The 19979-nt window shown below is 38.1% G+C and overlaps 1 protein-coding gene across 1 annotated transcript in view; it reads right to left on the bottom strand.

Moving 5' to 3' along the window:
• Positions 1-18518, bottom strand: part of LOC117496030 (adhesion G-protein coupled receptor D2) — an 83906-nt gene extending 65388 nt beyond the window's left edge. The window contains exons 1-21 of the mRNA XM_034147706.1: positions 18479-18518; positions 18348-18384; positions 18144-18168; positions 17193-17414; positions 16223-16864; positions 14029-14226; positions 13117-13194; positions 12909-12922; positions 12407-12694; positions 11955-12066; positions 11471-11617; positions 10449-10551; positions 10070-10181; positions 9670-9725; positions 9237-9363; positions 8613-8716; positions 6825-6927; positions 5147-5300; positions 4724-4857; positions 4277-4392; positions 2556-2676 (exon numbers count right to left, since the gene is read on the bottom strand). Of these exons, the coding sequence (XP_034003597.1) occupies positions 2556-2676; positions 4277-4392; positions 4724-4857; positions 5147-5300; positions 6825-6927; positions 8613-8716; positions 9237-9363; positions 9670-9725; positions 10070-10181; positions 10449-10551; positions 11471-11617; positions 11955-12066; positions 12407-12694; positions 12909-12922; positions 13117-13194; positions 14029-14226; positions 16223-16864; positions 17193-17414; positions 18144-18168; positions 18348-18383 (2892 nt within the window). The 5' untranslated portion in view covers position 18384; positions 18479-18518. The remainder of the gene's footprint in view (positions 1-2555; positions 2677-4276; positions 4393-4723; positions 4858-5146; positions 5301-6824; positions 6928-8612; positions 8717-9236; positions 9364-9669; positions 9726-10069; positions 10182-10448; positions 10552-11470; positions 11618-11954; positions 12067-12406; positions 12695-12908; positions 12923-13116; positions 13195-14028; positions 14227-16222; positions 16865-17192; positions 17415-18143; positions 18169-18347; positions 18385-18478) is intronic.
• Positions 18519-19979: the final 1461 nt, after the last annotated feature.

Consider the following 19979-nt stretch of genomic DNA (forward strand, 5'->3'; position numbering starts at 1 on the left):
TAGTAGTTCAGACATTTCACTGTGGATATTATACTGAATAAAATAGTTTGACCTGCATGAATTCCTGTGCAATCCAAACAAGATATTTCACTCTAAATCACAAGTTTCATCCAGATACAATATTAAATGTATTGATTGGAAAACAGTACGATATTTGCTGATATCACAAAGTCTGACAATAGATTTAACTAAATTCAGGGGCCTGCAAACTATATGAGAAGATACAATATGCCCATTTAACAAAATCAGTTTCATTAATCAACAAATCAAAAGTTGAAATCAAAAGCCATCAAATCCAAGGAGAATGGTACAAATAAGCCCACAATATTTCAATTAGTGAACAGAAACAGCCACAGCACAGCAGTAAGTACTCCAGTTCAAGATGGATGGATACATTTAGAGCTGCAGAGGATTTTGAGGATTGCCCTTACAAGTGTCCCTACACCCCATGCAGAGCAGAGAGCAGTGGGGTCAACAGAGTGTGTCGCTGGAACAGCTTGGTGCCCGGTGGGGTGTCTGTTGTGTCCTGACCTGTTGCGGCTTATTAAAGACTCTTTGTGACTTGGTTGTGTCAGAGGAGCCGGGTATAACCAGAGGCCTCCTGCAGCTACCCAGAAACCCATCAGTCAACACACACAAAAGCCAAAGGATATCGGTTATTTTATGTTTTGGAGAATGAATGGTCATGTTATCGCCCTGACCATATGAAAGAAGTTCATAAATGCAACAACATTCAATGGAGGTAGCACTAAGCACTGTTGGTATTCTCTTAGGATCGGTTTGTTAATGTAGTGCTGCAAAAGAGATATTTGAGGACTTCAAACGAGGCCAAAGTTGCAAGCACCATCACCGTCTTCCTTACTTTGTAAAAATATAAATAGCATCATTTAATTTGAAATATGTACGAATTATGACACGTGTTGTGAGTAACAGAATGCATAGTGAGAAAAGATAATGATAAATGAAAATGGCTTTTTTTCACTGTTACAATTAACATGCCAAAGTAAAAAAGATAGACATGGAATGACCAAGAGAGGTAGGCGTATAGACAAACAGAACAAATGCTGACAGACGGGTGGAAGGCTGAATGAACACAAGCTTGTGCAGGAAACACAATAAAAATCCATAATTTGTGTTAACATGTGAAGCAGTGAAGTCCTATAATAAAAGCGGAGAAAACCCTTCAGTATTAATTACTGTCGACATGGAAAAAAATAATTAGATATGAGAAGGAAACAGAAACTATGTATGGCAACCGAGGGGCCTTAATGATCAGACTGCAGCTAAAACCTCTATTGATTTTCTAGTTAAATATACAGCTCAATTAAAGATACAGCTGATTAAAAAACAACTACAAATTGCAGCGGGGGATCTGAACATGCTGGGGAAGCTGGGTAATGTGGGGCTCCATGCCCCAGTCAGAGAATTATGTTTATCCTCTACTTCTCCTCCATCACTGCAGTGCAGTGGGAAGATAGGCAACAAAGGTGGGTTTCCATGTGAAAACCGATATTTCTCGTTGGGGCCATTTTTGAATGGAGATGTGATGCTCACAGGTATACTACACGTGGAAAAATGTTGATATGTATATTTATGAAGGGCTTAAAAAAAGTATACCTTTCTCAAAATGTGTGACAGAACGACCCACAATATTAAAGCACTAAAAGCAGAAAATCAATGCCGATAAGCAATAAATAACAACAAATACGCTGACCTCTGAATATATAAAAGGAGAAATAATCAAACAAGCAATACAAATCAACTTTCCTTGTTAAAATAAAACACCTGCTTAACACAAGCCAGACCAAGGCTCCTTTTTCTCCTTTCTGCCTCAACCTTGTCACAGACAAATAAAAACCTTGACAGTCTGTGTAGCCTCACCACGAGAAAGGAAGGAATTACAATATATAATGGAAAACCTTTCTGTTTCTCATTGAAGAAAAACAAAAAATGTTAATGTCTATAAACTGATCAAGTTTATTTGAAGTTGCTCATGAGTTTTAGATGCTGCATTATTTAGTCTTACATTTTTCTATTATTAAAAAAGATGTATGGCTGTTTCCAATCATATTTAGATGGCAAAAAACTAAATTGTATTTCTTCTGCCATCAGTTCTACATCTGAGAGAGACAGATGGATAGATTCAGGTATTTCTAAAACCTGTCTTAATTTACTGTTAAATAGCAATCAGAATTCTATTGACATTTGTAAACACAATTTGTCTCTTTGCTCCTCATTTTCTTGTTTGATTTACAGTCAGTCCTTGCATTGCAATAAATCAACCAAAATGATTCAATCCTATGAGTGTGGAGGCAACCCAACACAACAGATGATATGCCTAATTATTTTATAAAAAAATGTATACTGGTGCATGCATTTCTTTGTAGTCACCTTTTCTGCCTTCATTTGGTGTGTGTGTGTGTGTGTGTGTGTGTGTGTGTGTGTGTGTGTGTGTGTGTGTGTGTGTGTGTGTGTGTGTGTGTGTGTGTGTGTGTGTGTGTGTGTGTGTGTGTGTGTGTGTGTGTGTGTGTGTGTGTGTGTGTGTGTGTGTGTACCTGCAGGGAGTTTAGAAGGATGAAGATGTAGGCCATAACAATGGAGAAAGGCACCAAGACACCACACAGCCATGTCAATCCGAGGATAGGCAGCAACACCAATATGGCTTTCACTGCAGCCCTGTGTTCACACACACACACACACACACACACACAAACACACACATTCAGGCATAGAATTATTATCAAGCACACACAATTTCAACTCTAAACTGTTTGATCAGCTGATGGAGATTAACATAACCACACCAGAAACAATACATTTTCATAAGTATTCACGAGTTATTTCATAAAAATGGTACTTCCTCCCTGGTTGCCCCAAGCAACATTTTTGGGTTTCTTGTGCAAAAATGGCAGCTTTGGCAGGCTGCTTGTTCCATATACAACGCTGAGCGGCTGGAAAGGCTCATGGGGTGACAACTTCCCACCTTAAATCCGCTTTAATTCTGTTTAGAGTGGAATTATCTTCCCGCTCAGGTGCCTGCCAAACCGCACCAGCTGTGTGTGTGTTCGTGTGTGTGTGTGTGTGTGTGTGTGTGTGTGTGTGTGTGTGTGTGTGTGTGTGTGTGTGTGTGTGTGTGTGTGTGTGTGTGTGTGTGTGTGTGTGTGTGTGTGTGTGTGTGTGTGTGTGACATGGCGGGCGGCAAGTCCTAGTTTATTCAGCGGAGGAATGTGTTTGAGTTTCCAAAACGGCTGCCACCCAGGGGTGCCAAATGGTTCAAGGCCTTCTTTGAGAACTTTCATAAAGCACCTTCTGTGAGTGAGTGTGCTGAGGTAGTGAAAAAACACAAACACTTTAACATGATTTTTACTGATAGGATCATATGTAAGCCTGCTGGGGAACATCTACTGGATCACCCGCAGAGTTTTACATGAATGTATCCTTTTTTTCAAATATGGCTTTTATAAAATATTGCAAACACACAACCCTCATTTTATTTATTTTCATTATTATTCAAACTTTGCAGCTACAAGTAGTACATGATTACAAAATAAAGTAATATAAAGATGTATATATTGCATCCCACCTTGTTAGTATAACAAAATATCCCTTACAATTTTATAAAAATATAGGTACATTTAATTTTAATCAGTATGGTTTTCTTGCCGGACAGTTAAAACGCTGCTATTGTCAGCTGCTGAGAAATCACATTTTATTTTTTGTATGCATTTTAACTCAGAGGATCCCCCTAAAATCCATCTTCATAGTAATTTGATTCAAATCACGACAATGCCTACTGCTCTTATCCTTACAAATAATTCTGTATAATAATAAGAATCTCCAATTAATCAAATGTTTTCATGTGAGGTTTCAGAAATGTGTCAACAAAATTGCCCTTAATACAATTATAAGTCCAAATATTCTGCTAATAAAAAATAAAAAGCACAAAAGTATGAGAAACTAATATTGGAATATTTTTGTATCCTGTCACCACTGAAAGATACCAGAACACAAAGACTGGATATATTCAAAACATTTAAAGTGGTCGAAGATTGAAGCCTTTTTACATGAACAGTAATCCATTCAAAATGTATTCCCTATATAGTTTGATAAATGAGACTCCCTTTTTTAAAATGACAAATCCAATATAAAATCTTCCAGCTGCTTTTTATTTGACGCCCATTGACTAAAGCTTGTCTGCTCCAAGGCCTGTGGTTGGGTGAATAATCTTTAAAAAAAGCAAAAAAGCGGACAAATTGCGCCTCCTTGTGGTTTATACCTGATTTGCTCATAGGCTTGTTCTACAGGACTGGTGCCCATGGCCAACATGATGGACCTTCTCTTGGCTGTGGAGATGGTGATGACCACCACCCGGGTCAGCACCAAGATATTCACCTGAGAAAAGGATTTAGAAATAAGAGATGGCAGCGTTACAAAGAAATTAGCAGAAACAAGTAAAAAAATATGGAAGTGAGAAATGCATATTGACATCCTTAGGGGTTTGAGATTGTTGGAGAGGAAACAAAAAGAGACGCATAACTAAAAGACTGCGGTTTCTAAAAATCAAAACATTGTGTCGTAGTTTATTGGTACATCAGCTTACATTGTCAGACCTAATGTTGAGCACTACAGGAAAGAATTACAAGTACACAATGGCTATATGTGCCTTGTATTTTTTACTATTTTAGCAAGAGACTACATGGTGTGATTAGGATTTAACTCTGACCATGATGATGAAGATGACAGGTCCAGCAAAGCCCCATATAACGCCATTCTGGACACTGAGCCAACAGTAGCCGTCGGCTGAGTATTTGCCTGAGGCTGATGCAAGCGTGATGGTGACTATCAGCACCGGCAGACCTGAAAGGAGGGAGGGGAATAAAAGGGAAATTACCATTGTGATGCAATTAGTCCCAAACGTGAGGCAAACACAAATTATGGTTTTAGAAAAGTGCTATATTATATTTCCTACACGTATATTTAATCAATGTTTATCATCAGTTCCATGTCAATCAGAAAACAATGTTAAAAAAAACAAAGGGGCAATCTAACTGGTTTTACATTCATAACTTTACAATATCCTTGACATAGTCATAGACATTCACTGCAGGAGGGAAGAGAGTGATTTGGCTCTGTGAAGTCTCTGTACCCCAGCCGATGAGATAGTAATACTTCATGTGTCGCTCCTCGCTTAGGTTGACCGCAACCACCTTGCTCCAGAGCAGCAGTCCCTCCACCAGCATCCAGCTAAAGGCTGCCATGAAGAAGAGATGGAGCAGTGCTGCCACAAGTGTACACGCCACCTACAAAACAGCATTTAGACAGATACAATTTCATGTATTCAGATTAGGATCTCAGCTGAAACAGTAAAAAAAAGAAAAAAATATGAATTGGCAAATTCCATCTGACAAACATAATTAGACTAGTGTCCATTTTGGTTTATTGCACATTCATTTTTTACTCTTATTTGCAAGCGTAATTTTGTATAGAAATTATTCTCACTTTGAAAATTCAATCCAACCTCCTGTTCTCAAGACAAGTCCTAATGAACTGAACTTCTAACACCTCCAGACACAAAACGAATAAATGCTGTTGCCAATTACTCATTTGAAATACAATAATTACAGAAGAATGGATGTGGAGCCTTTACGTTTTCCACTTAAATTCAAATAAAGGAGAGGTTTCTGTCTTGAAACAAATGCATACAAACAGAGGTTAAGATGGTCAGAGGTTAAATGGGCAACTCACTGCCGTAGATGATGAATGAGGTGACAGGGCTTCACTATTATCTCATTTACACCATTTGCCATACTCAAATATTTTACAGTGTTGATTAACTAAAGAATGGTATAAAATGTTATCCTCAGAAAATATTAAAACGAGGGGCAAAAGTGGATAGAACAATTAGAGTTGGTTGAAAAATTAGGAATACCATACAATCCATAAAATATATGATTTACAAGATAAGATAAGATTTAGAAGATTCGCTCCAGGCAACTATGTCATGAAACAACAATATATCGTACTGTCTTTAGCAAAACATTGAAGCCCTCAAGACTTGTTCATTGTGAAAAGCTCCCAGGCCATGTCAGGGTAGGCTTTACCCCTGGGGGCAGCTGTCTGCTTGTTGGAAATTCATCAAGTGGTTTCATTATATATATATATATATATATATATATATATATATATATATATATATATATATATATAGCAAAATATATATATATATATATATAATGAAACCACTTGATATATATATATATATATATATAGCAAAATATATATATATATATATATATAATGAAACCACTTGATGAATTTCCAACAAGCAGACAGCTGCCCCCAGGGGTAAAGCCTACCCTGACATGGCCTGGGGTCAAAGGAGCAGGGGTCAAACCAACTACAGGCCATTGGGCGACTACTGAGAGACTGAACCATGTGTTCTAGCTGATGGATACCACATTAGTGGCTACTTATGTAACATCCAATGCCAAAGCATTTGTTTTACTAGGATCCCAGTATGGATTTAGATTGCAAGTCTCATTAAGGAAGCTATTAAAAAACAGGGCTGTGGGTTGAAATAGACTGTAGAGACGGTAGAGAAAAGCTTAAAAGTCATTTTTTACAAAAGGCTTGTACTATAATTGCCATGGAATTTTAAAATGTTTTTAATTATTAAGTAGTTGACAAGGTGAAAAATCGTTCTAATAACCGTAAATCAGAAATGTGTTTCCTTGTATCTAAACACAATAGGTAGCTAAGACTTTTACCTTAGGACTTCACCTTAATACTACTACGATATAAAAGACTAAATCAGGTGCCTGTACCTTGTTGTGGATGGCAGAGCCGCTGCAGAGCAGGATGACCTGGGCGCAGATCAGAGCAATGAACAGGTTCTTATGGATGGACGTCCTGTCAGATTTGGGAATACTAGGGATGAAATGAAAAAAAGGGTACATTTTAGAGGAATAGTAGATAGTTTTGGTAAAATATTATATCACAATATTTTGAGTGGCACTATTGTTTATATATGAAACACCAAGTGTTGACATTTTATCATAAATAAAAATAATGCTTTGTATAATGTACACTTTTAAGGTAACAATTGCTTTTTCATTACACTTAATTGTACAGGGTTTTTTGTGATAAGGTCAGCAGGATTGTCAGAAAGTTGGTAAAAAAAAGGACATCATTATAGAATTTAGAAATCAGCAGAGAACTTCAGGGCATAAGATAAGATACATGTTGACAATATGCATAACTTTCAGTTGAAAAAAAGCAGCAACAAAAAAAATTATTATCCTATCGCAATGCTCAGCATATTGCAAATCGTTTTATCTGACTCTGCTTGTTCTGAAACAAAAAGGTGTACATCGCACCATCTTATATGAAGACATATTTTCTGTAGATGGCATTAAATATTTCCTTTTCAGGCAACATAAATGAAATGGATACCTGAATTTGGTTAAGAGAGATAAATGAACCCTGTAATGAGCCCTCTCATTACCTCCTGATGGGTTCAGCCTATTTAGCCCTAATTCATATCTGCATCACTGCTTGCGACCACCATAATTTCATGGTGTGATTACACATCCATCTATGGACATGGGTACCTCTACTTTGTCTGTTTGTGTGGGAGTGTGTTGATGGTGTATTAAGTACGCAAATGTACATCATACACCAGCACGTGTGTGAAAGGCATGGCTGCACTCTCAGACTTCAGGGCAGTCATAAATTGTCAGGGCAGCTCCTCTCCAGCTGATTGTGATCCCTCTGTGACCCTAATGTTAATTAACGGCTGCAAAATGCGGCCATAAACCTTCAGAGTGGACTCACATGTAGACCTCAGTAATTACTGGATTAGCACTAGTCAATACTCATAGCAGCCTGAGGAACAGAGCATGAGCAGTACAATGGCAATAAGTTATCACTCTCTTTTAAGTGTGTGGACAAGAGTGTCACATCAAAGCCCAGGAGGAGATCCACAAGACGACAGTGGAATTATGACTTTGTTATTTTATTATACATAAATTAAATAAATTAAATTATAAACCTAACAAGTGCTTTGTCTATAAATCCATACAAACAGAGAAGTGTGTATTTACAACATGGCAGGCAGCAATAATTTATTTATATTCGTTTAAAATGTTATTGATGCAATTAAATAGGTGGATAAACCTGAGAGCCAAATTATCTGATGACATTTGAAGGTCCTTGTACTAGTTGTTTCTAATGGTTCAGAATATAAATAAGGATGCCTGGAAGTTGATTGCCACATTGCCATTTTTACTTATAATAGTTTAATTGATTTTAAGAGCTCCTTTTCATGGAAGATTAACCTTTGAACAAGCTAAATCTTTTTCTTTCAGAGCCTAGACAGTCAGAATGAAATACTAAATATACAGTGGACCTATTGTATTAAAAACAGTATTATTCATTGGTTGTATTGAACTCTTGCTTTCAATCATTTAAATCTTACATACATGCTGAATGTATTTAGCATCACAAAAAAAGGGCTCAGGGGGGGAATTGTATGCAGTATGGTCCAAACAGACAGAAACTAAGCATATATGTTGGAATTGCAGGTAAGCTGGATAGGAAAATCAGCTACTCACTCCAGCACAGTGAACAGCATCAAGGTGACCAGCAGTGCACACAGAGATGCACCCGCGCCGATGAACGTCAGCTTGGTCAAAATAAGCTCTTCCTCAGGACTCCACTGGGATAAAAGGGGATTTTTGTAGTGAGAAAGGGAGAGAGGAGGAAGGTGTTTTAAAATCACAGGTATGGTCAATCTTATGCCTTCTCAAAGACACTGAATTCTTACCTCATAACTTAACTTGTATAACCGCTTAATGCCATGTTAATGTACAATTTATTAAGCCGCTAATAGTTTTGTCTTTTGTTCATTTTACTACATTTATGTGCTCTACATGGACAGACAACATAGTTCGACCAATGCATTTTTTTCAAAAGGATATGCACACTGGGAGTGACACCTGCTGGTTAAATTGTGTACTACAAATCCTATCCACAATTGTTAGGGTTTAAATATGACAGCCTTGATTTAGATTCAGATTAGCAACATTTATATTTAGATATTAACAATGTGTCCCATATGAGGGAAAATGCAACAACCAAATATTACAGGATATAAACCACATATGTCCTTTGAGGTATAAATGTTGTTCAGCATGTATGATTTAACACACTGCATCACAAAACATATCCTGAGTTACCTTGGACTCCAAGTAATTCATCAGCACTGCAAAGTTGGTGGTGTGGTTACAGAGACAGGAAGTAACCCCGGAGCCAGCAAAGGTGACCATGCAACCATCACTGGACCAGCTACTGGTTTGATTATGCCTACACAGGGAACACGCAAGCACAGACACACCTCATCAATTAGTTTCCCGGAGTGTAGAAACTAAGCATTTAAGAAATAAATGATAAAAAATATAAAGTTATTCAAATCTCAAGGATATCTCACTTTAGAATGAAAAGTAATATGTACATTATTTATTTGTTTGGTGTGTTCAACATTAAAATACACAACATTAAAAAATTGATATATGTACTAGAAATTAATAAACTATTACATCTTAACATCAGCCTCAGTCTCTATTGCAAAAGTACATTTGTTTATGCGTCTGTGTTGTTGGACAAACTTACATCAAGCTGAAATTCCAAAAGGCACAAACGGGACTAACTCTCAGTGAATACTCCACCTAGAACCAGAAACACATGTTTGCACTTGTTTTCTTTCACTTTGAATATATTACCTTGGACTCCAGCCAGCCAAAAGTGACATGGATAAAAAACATGTGCTGCTTGCTGGGAGATGAACATTCTTGTGTAGTGACACGTTGCATTTGGTGAGTTTTAGTTTAAGTGAGCTTAAGCAGGAATTGCAGTTTCAATCCAGAATATAGCATTCTTTAAACTCATATACAGCTTAATTTACATTGCATAATTTTCAAAATCAGATCAGTTCAAACTATTAAAATGTGTGCTTGATACAGTGAGCTTAATAATTATACTGCTTGACACTCCCATGAACAATGGACCGTACCACATGTGATGAGGAAAGGGTGTACTTGACGGCCACAGGGATGGTTTGGCCTTTGGAGGCATCGCGCACGGTGGCTGATATGACAACAGAAGCCAGGTGACCGGGGAGAATTCTGGGAAAACAGAAAATGGCTACCACTTACACCTATCTTGCGATTTAGAGGGCATGAATAGACTAAATTACTTCAGTACAAACTACTGGTATCCACTTATGCTCACTCTTTCATTATCATTAGAGTCCAAGCAAAAGCATAGCTTATTTAGTGTAAACGACGGAACACAAGGTAACTTCTTGATTTTTTTTCGTGGTTTAACTTGAACCTATTATCAGAGCAAAGGGCATGGGTAAAATTAAGAACATAAAACAGAATACGGCTAACCTTTTTACTTTCTCCTGGTGACTCTGTGATGGCTCCTGTGTTTCAGACACAATCTCACTCAGATGGCGGTAGTGGGTATGAATAAACATCACTTCCTCATATCCTATTTAAAGAGAGGTGAGAAGACAAGTAGATTTATTTTGTCCTTGATTGAACCAAATACTGCACCAACACTTCAAAAACAACATTTACACATTGATGCCTAACAGGGGCCTAATGCAAATACACAGTTACATTAAATTAAGGAGTATATTTGAACCAAGTCCAGTTTCCAAAATGTCTGTCAATGATTGTAGGTTTATTAATATTCTGTAGTCCCAAAGGTTTCATATGCTGGAAGACTTTGGGCAGATACACGCAATATTTTTCACTTATGGAAATGGCCTTGGTGGATGGTTGCGCTGCTAATGCCCTACTTGCTATTTTGTTTCAATAATTTAAAGACATCAAGTGCAATTTAAATGTGACTCAACAGATAGTTTTGTGATTAACATTAGTAGATGTGTTTAAAAATGTAAATCTACAATTGCTTGAAGGATATAGAGCACACAGGCTATTATCTACAATTATTTAGCCATAAGATGGATGCTAAAATGGTGTATGCAATATATGTTTTGGTTTGATTTGATGAATGAGCTGAAAAGTGCCGCTACTGTACCTTACATTTAAAAAAAACATTGCCAAGCATAAGTCAAGTCAGCAAAGAATGAATAGGCACACATTTGTTGAGCGGCATGGTACATACCATTTGGAAACAGATTCTCACTTTGAACAACAGTGTGTCATTTGGAGCAGTAGGAAAAATGGGCACATATGCATGTTGTTTATATAACAAAACTTGCATTACGTGTGTGTGTGTGTGTGTGTGTGTGTGTGTGTGTGTGTGTGTGTGTGTGTGTGTGTGTGTGTGTGTGTGTGTGTGTGTGTGTGTGTGTGTGTGTGTGTGTGTGTGTGTGTGTGTGTGTGTGTGTGTGTGTGTGTGTGTGTGTGTGTGTGTGTGTGTGTGTGTGTGTGTGTCCTACCCAGAGCGTGTATCCTGTGGAGCTCAGTGTCAGGAATAAGCAACTCATCCTGACTACTGCTGCCAGCTGTGTGAGAGCTGACTGCAGATGGCTTGAAGACTTGACTAAGGCTCTCTTCAGTCAGCTTCTGCCACGTCAGGCAAACATCTTTGAGCAAAGACAGCACATTAATAGACATTAATAGTATTAGAATTAATAGAAACCGTAAAAATAAATACAAGCATATTATTATTATTATTATTTAGCATCAGCTAAATGCAATGTAATGTAATTTATTCATCTGTGATACAAAGCCAAGAGCTACCAGGTTTGGATCAATAACATTATACATGGTAGACCAATCAGTGTTTCAAAAACCATTCCCTGAATTGTGTAAGCAGAGCAAATACAAGGAGATGAAGGAGTGGAACACAACTTCAAAAGTCAGAATAGCCTGTATTTTGAATTGAGCGACCGACAGATAATCAATGTGTTCTCTGATTACCTATGTTCTTGGTAGAAAGAGTGAAGCCTCTTTTCTCAGCAGATAGACTTTTTGCAAGAGTTTCAGTGAGACTGTCAATGCTCTGCACAATAGTAAATGGTCCCACGCCGACCTGTACAAGAAAAACAGACCCAACAACAAAAATGGTTATTGAAGGAGGACAACATATGACTTTCCAGGGTTAAGAAAGTTGAACAAAATATATTGTGCTTAATCCCTGAAAATGGGACCAAATATGTATATACATATGTGGGAGGCCTTTGCTGATATTTAAAGTGACAGTTTGGTAAAGTTACTACCCAAAAACATTTTCCCAGCAGGATTGACTACTTACAAGATTACACTTAAACTGTTGTTTTTGTTTTTTTGGGGGAGTTTATAAAAATGTGAATTCAACTTCAAAGATGTTTGGGGAGTTATCCAGAGCAGATCAACACAGGCCATCCTCTTACCCCGTCCTCTGTGAAGCCCATCCACTGTGTAGCCATGTCGGGCTCCAGCATCGAACTGGCCACCTTAAGGTAGTTGGTAGCGATGGACACCATGACTTCTGCTGCATCAGATCCAGCAGAGTGAGAACCAGCCAGTGCAGTCAGGTCCTTCTCAATCATCTGGGTGAGGTAAAGGACATCACTGGAGGTGAGGAGGTGAGAGCCTCCCTCCTCCACCTCTTGCAGAACAGCCTGGGTAAGCTGCTGCAGCAGGGCCAGCTCTCTGTCCCAGGAGCTGTTACCACTCACCTGAGGAAAAGGTGGATTAATACAAATGCTAAAAAAACTGAGTTTAAGTACGACCAAAACACTAATTCCCTATCGACACACCTCTTGATCAGGCTAACGTTTCCTAAGCACACCGTTTTCACCAGGATTATTACCCAATTAGTTAGTACTGGAAAACATCCAGTGATAGAAAAGTGTAAACACATATTAATATATGTATATATATATATATTACCATGATTTCCTCCACTACACAGACTAAATTGAACTATTAATTGTAGAAATATATTGTGTGGTGGCAAAGTTGTGATATCCTTTTTCTCTCTCTTTACCACAGCAAGAAGAACTGTACTCTGTATTCTGAGTTCTTGAGCTGCATCGATTCTACTACAGTATACCACTAAAGTGATGATTTTTTTTCACAAACTGTTAAAGGGTCCAACTCACAGGTTTGATGAGAAGATCTTTGTTCAATCTACTGAAGAATGGGGTCTTTGGTACACTGATAACAGCCAGCACTTCTGCAGACAGAAACATAGACGGATATAAGACAAAAAATGCAATCTATTAGAGCCAAAGCACAAACAGCCTTAGACATTTCCAAAGATTCAAAGATCTCTGCTATGCTTACACATTTAAACATTTAAAAGTAATCATTTAAAAATTCTTAATTATAGTTATACTTTAAAGGACTATTCTATTTGATTGCAAGGTAATGTTAAAGGCCCCCTATTATACTGTTTTTCATCAATATATTATAGGTCTCAGATATATACAAAACATGTCTCTGAAGTGTTTGGCTGAAACACCAAACATATCATGCATTGTAGCATCTCATAAACCCCTCTGTTTCAGCCCTGTTTCAAAAGTGCTGATTCTGTGTCTGTTACTTTTTTTGAAAATAAGGAGCCACTCCACACGCCCCTCAGAGATATTTGGTTAAAAAGAACACAATGGTGCTCTAGGAGGAGATTCAGGTGATAAGGTGGGGGGGGGGGGGGGGGGGGGTTACCTTGGTGGGTTATTGGCTAATGGTTACACAAGCCAAACAATCGTTATGACATCATAAAGTGGGCAAAATCTGATCAGCTCATTTTCAGACAGGTTTTTATATAAATGGATCAGGACAAAAAGAGAGCGAATCTTTTTTCCTGAAACTTTCAGAATCTCTTTACACAGAGGGGACACATGTTTATGTATAAAAGACATGAAAAAGTAGATTTTGCATAATAGGTGACCTTTAAAGTAATGCTCTATTTTCTCTGTCTTTTAGGTTAAACTATAGCGGAGCAAATCAGGAAATTACATCAAGAAAAAAAGGCATAAACATTAATTGACATTTTTAACATGGGTACCTTTCTTATGGTGGCAGACGGCACTGTTGGGCGCTTTACACTTGGCTCGGCCCGAGCTCATACTGGAAGGGTTAAATACATCACAATCCTCATCAAGCTCCATACTTTGGAACAACTCAACGTTGAATGTTTGATTCTGCAAAGAATTTCCGTCTTTGAGGGAATCCAAGAACGAAATGTCCGTCACTGTAAAGTTTCCTAGTGAAGGAAATTGTGAAGGTTATTCTTAATGTTAAAATTCCTGAGAATGAAAGAGGGACACATTGTCAGTCACAGTAGTGTGAATAATGCAACACTTATTTATTCATAACTCAGTCAAAGCTCATCAAGATGTTATTCCAGGCAGATTTATAAAAAAATTACTTCACATCATAATTATGTGTAATAAACATCACATGTTCTTTCATTTAACCCCCCCCACAAAAAAAACGAAATGTCCATATAATCGTACACTAATGCCCCCTCAGTGAAAATGTTTTTCATTGACAACACAGTAAATAATTTGTCAGTGCGTTTTAAAATGATCCACAATGTGTTTTCTGATCTGCTGTTCGTACGGGTATTGTAGAGATAGTGTGCAACAACAACTCAGTCATAGTTAGATTGTAGAACAGCAAACAAATGATGGTCTGGTTGAGGCCTCTGCTATTATTTGATTAGGGAAAGCTTGTGGTCATGCCAAAAACAACTACGTTTTTTAGATATAGTGAAGTACTTATTGTATATATATCTATTCTACATTTGTGTTTATTGACTTTGCAGTACTTTATCTGATCTGATTCTGAGGTTGAAGCTATTATAACTCTTGACTAAGGTTTTTAAAACATTTTGGTCACGTTTGTGGTAAAGTCTGTCCTAGATAAAAGCTGCTATTTTTTGTTAAAAACCTTGGTGTGGTTATAACTTGTTGGTCCAAGAGTCACTATAGGAATGCTAAAGCATTATGCTTTCTAAATGTTCAGTTCAAGGAGGCGGAGCGAGGGTTCTGGGTTCTCATTGCTCATCGGGGAGCATGATGTCAGAACGGGAGAAGTTTGTTTTGAAGGGTGGGATTCTGAGTGACGTGATTCACAAAACATTTACAAGAACCATTATGAACTCTAACATTTGCCAATTACAACTTGGTCACCATTCCCTATTCATTGAAGGGGGAGAGCAAGAAACAGATTTGCTTTTCCCTTCAATCGTTTAAAACCTTTCAGAACGGCTTAATGCTGAAAAGGAAAACAGTGTGTATGTGTGTGTGCGCATGAGTGTGTTTGTTTACCGTGTATATGTATGTTTTCCAAAGCATGCCACAAATTTGAAAGGTATTAGCCAAAGGATATCCTGATCCTAATCCAAGTCATTTAATATAAGCCAATACCTGGCCCTAAAATTATTTGCCTACATAATACAGTTTCAAGTTGGCATATTTAGAAATTATCAACTTGTCTCTACAAACACTGGAGAGTTGTATTTATCCATAAGGACATTTTTTAAGCTTGGGAAAAAAAAGATCTGGAATAAATCAAGGGCAAAGGAAACATTTGGGGGGAAAAAAGGTTGGTCTTGGCAGTGGTATGTTATTACACCCGGAGATGCTGTCTTTTTGTATTTTTAAAAACAATTGCAGAATATGTAATGGTTCTGTTACTTACTCTTACTTTTGTGTATATCACTGTTAGTATTCACCAATCTAACTGTTTCCATGTTCTAATTACATTTGTTGACAAAAGCTTTAGTGATCCATATTTTTTTTTAAACAGTTTGGTTTTTCCATGTATTTATGACCAAAATCTAGAGTTGAGGGAGATGACACAGAGACAGACCTGATTTGTGTTGAGTTGTATCTGAAATTAATTATGAGCATTTATTGTACCCTGCATCGAATGCCAGATGGGTGGTGTTAACCACATCAGGCCTGCTCAGATCATGGCATGTAAATGCAAAGTGTGTAGTTCAAAATGACTTTCAAATGGTCTCTATGTGATTGTTATTTCTGCATAGCAACCTCGCCCATTGCCAAAATATCTAAACTGTAAACAACATTTGAAAGTAATGCTCGACTACCCCATTGGACCTATCAGCTAGATTTAAGTCTCTTCTGTCGTTATCGTGTAAACTGTCCTTGTTCTTGGTGATTAAATAAGATTTAGACTCGGGAAACCCTTCAGCTTATTCCTCTACTCATGCTGCATCTTAACAAATGTACCTGGGATCTGACATGGGACGTCTCTCCGCAGCTTGGTAAGGGAGGTCGCTATTTCCATGGCTGCTTCATTCCACTTGAACACCAGCCCAGAGGAAATGGGTGAACACTGCTTTTCCATAGTGTCGATTTCGCTGCTGCTCAGCACCCGATCCCATATGTGCAGCTCTGTGATGCTCCCTGAGAATGATTCATCCTTCTTAAATGGACCTCCAAAGGTCTCCTGCTCCTGTCCCATAATGAAATGTCCATCAGGGCCAATCTTGTCAGAATTTAGGCCATCTCCACTAGAGTCCGCCCGGCCATCAATGAATATAGCCCAGTGTCCACCAATCTGGCTCCAAGAAACGCACACCGAGTGCCAGGAGTCATCGTGCTTGAAGGCTTCTTGGTATGGTCCATGAATGCCATGAACCAGCAGAGCCAGCTGCACAGGCTTGCCTTGGCTCAGGTTCGCGCGGAGCTGGAACTCATTTATATATGACGGGATGGAATAAGAAAAAATTGTGGAAATTCCAAAGCTATTTGGATCAAAGCAAAGACGGGTGCAAACAGTCACTGAGTCCATGGAGGGGAACTTGTGCAGGAGACGGGCATTCCTGTCCGAGCGCCCACTGAACTCCAGGATCAGGGTCTCAGAGGAACCTTCGGTTTCACCCAACACAGAGAGAAGAAAGAAGCATTAGTGAAGGAAAAATCTAACCACAGCTCTCGGAAAGGATAGAAACTAATCATACATTTCCACTTTGTGGTCCTATTCCTACTGTAAACACGAAGGTAACAGTAATTCACTGTGGCTGAGAGAGTTGTATAGCAGAAGGTCAGTACAATTTCATATTTTATGACACTTTTGTTAAGCCAGTGAATAGGCCGAAAGAGGTCTTAGACAAGAAAAACAATAAGATTACTATTCAACACAGAAAGGGTGCTAATATGTTATTATAAAGTGGCACGAATAGCACACTGATCCTACTTGTTGGATGTGTCTTGACTTTCCTGGCAATCCACACAGGATGAGAGATGTTCAAGGATGATAAAAAGCTGGTAAGCTCTTGTATCTCTACTGAGCTGGAGACAGTGGCTAAGGCCCCAGAGCGCTGGTTACACAGTTCCTTTGCATCTTTCCATTCCAGGCGATCAGGCACATACTCATAGTATTCATCGAATATAAGATTTCTAGTTTCCAGTGTAAAGGCTGTTCAAAGAAGCAAAAGGAAGATTAGAATAACTGGTGGAAAGAGCCCCAAGAGAGCATTGGTATAAAATAAATTGATATTCCAAATACATTTGAATCCTGTTCAGATCATTACATTTGAAATGATAAACATTTACAAGCTTGAATCAAATCTCAATCAAAATCAGGTGCACATTTTAATCAAATTTAAAGAAAATCTACAAAAGAAAACGTCTTTCTCTAAATAGGACCTTCATTTACTAAATTAACATCATGCCATGTTGAAGGAGACTTGAATATTGATCGATTCCTTCAACTCATTAGGGAAGTGTTTACTGATATAATAGATCAAGTAAAAGTAGAGTCATGTTCTCATTGACTTGTATTTAAAGTCACTTCAATCCCCTTCATCCATCATTTTCTGATGCTTGGTTTGAACTTCAGCAGATCATCTTTACCATGTCTACATGCCTAATTACACTGACTTGTTGCAGCATAATTGGCTGATCAGATGATGCCAGCTGTTAAACAGGTTTACCTTATAAGGGTGAGGGTGTTTAGTGCCAGTGACAATTTGTGACTGCTAATTATGACATTATAATATTCAATCAAATGTTCACACATTATCCCACTGGCCTTAACTGTGACCTTGCCATCAGTTTAACTTTGTATTAAAGTTCAGTTTAATGTAGCCTATTCATTAAATGTGAATTGGTGTTCAAATAAAATAAGAAATAGAAAGTAACTCACCTGATATGAAGCTGTGGAAACAAACCTGAAAAATAATGTACATTATGCTCAGCTCATTGCTGAAGGTTTTAAGGACATAAAATCACATTTAACTAGAGTTCTTTACTAATAAAATGAGGCGATGCACAACAAACTAACAAATCGTCTTTAGAAAAAACTATCCTGGAGTGAAAACCTTGGTAAATACAAAAAATAAGTACTCACCAGCAGGCCTATATTTTGGAACAATAACCAGTGCATCCTGAAAAAACGTACATATTAATGTTAAGCAATTTGAAAGTGCTAAGTTTTCTCATATTGATAAAGAATAACAAGCCAAACGAATCGATATTTACCTTAATTAGTCGTCTTAGGAAAACACTTTTTTGCGTCTTTTCATTTCAATCGCGTCGTGTCTGTGAACGCAGCATTCAACCACTAACGGTTTTTGTTTAGTTCCTTTAGAAGTCAAGTATGTGTCTACTACCAGTCCGTCACTAAAGTAGGGAGCCCTGGCGGTAGCGGACTCCGGAGAGGAGGAGGGAGGATGCAGAGGGAGCTACAGAGGAGGAGTGGGTGTAGCCTGGCTGCAGCTAGCAGAGGGTTGCCAAATATATGGTTCAAGGACCTCCATGGGCCCTTTAATGGGTTCCAGGAGGTTTGGTGTAACTGGAGGCTTGGACAATGACTTAATACACAGTTTAATGCCAATCCATTCATCAACTCAGTGATTGCAGCCTAAAGTAGGAGTAGGAGTTCCTGAAAAGATGCAGAAGATGCCAAAATAGGACACAGTGACCACCAGGCACTACCCCACCATTAATAAAGCAAACAAATTGCAACAGAAACATTACACTACGACTTTAAGTGTAAATGTATAGGACATTGCTGTTAACTTTCATGTTTCACTGTCCACCCACAACAGATATCTTCGGAGTGAACTCCAAAGACAAAACGTGTTATGGAAGTCAATAAGTAGGTGTACACCTGTAAGCCATTATATCATCATAGTTATACGTTATATCATAGCTGTCATATAATCACAGTATTTTACTCAATACAAGGAAGCCAAATTAAGGAATGTGTATTTGGTAAAACACATCTAACATTTCCTACTCAAAATGTAGACTAACCCGCTCAGAGCCGGCCGGACCCATTAAGCGACATTAGCGGCCGCTTAGGGCCCAGCAGTCACTAAGGGCCCCCTAGCAAAAAATGAAAAAAAAATGAATTTTTTTTTTTAATGTCAGTACACCGTTTATTATCTCAGTACACCGTCGCCGTGATAAGTATGTTTAATTAATTTTGTTAATATGCCTAGATTGCCTACTCTCAAAGTAATGTATTATATTATTGAGTCAATCATATAATACATTAACCGTGCTTTACCTGAACCTCATCATGACACTAGAGAGTACAGCAGGATTGTAATTTTCCGTGTTCAGTGAATGCAACAGAGGCAAGGCACCAGAACAACCAGAGAGTTGAATGGAAATAAACATCTGTCTTATTGGCTGACAGGTACCTATCCTGTGAGCTGTGACAATGTTTAAAATAAACTGTCAGTCTCAGACTCAGAGTTTTTGAAGATGGACATAAGAACATTTGTTCTTAAAAAAGACAACAATTCTCAAGTGGTGGCTCACACAACAACCCCAGAGCCAGCACTTGAGCCAGGAGAAATTACAGCTACGTTGAGGTTACTTTGAATCGCGGGGGTAAGCTAAACCGTTAGCAGGTAGCTATAGCTAGCCAGATATATTAAATAAACAATTTGTCATACAATCTAAATGTAATGTTTTTTATCATTACCTGGTGATTTAAAAGAAAGCTCTCTGGGAAATGTTGACTTACTGT

The sequence above is a fragment of the Trematomus bernacchii genome, unplaced genomic scaffold (genome assembly GCF_902827165.1).
Source record: "Trematomus bernacchii unplaced genomic scaffold, fTreBer1.1, whole genome shotgun sequence".
Taxonomy (NCBI): Eukaryota; Metazoa; Chordata; class Actinopteri; order Perciformes; family Nototheniidae; genus Trematomus; species Trematomus bernacchii.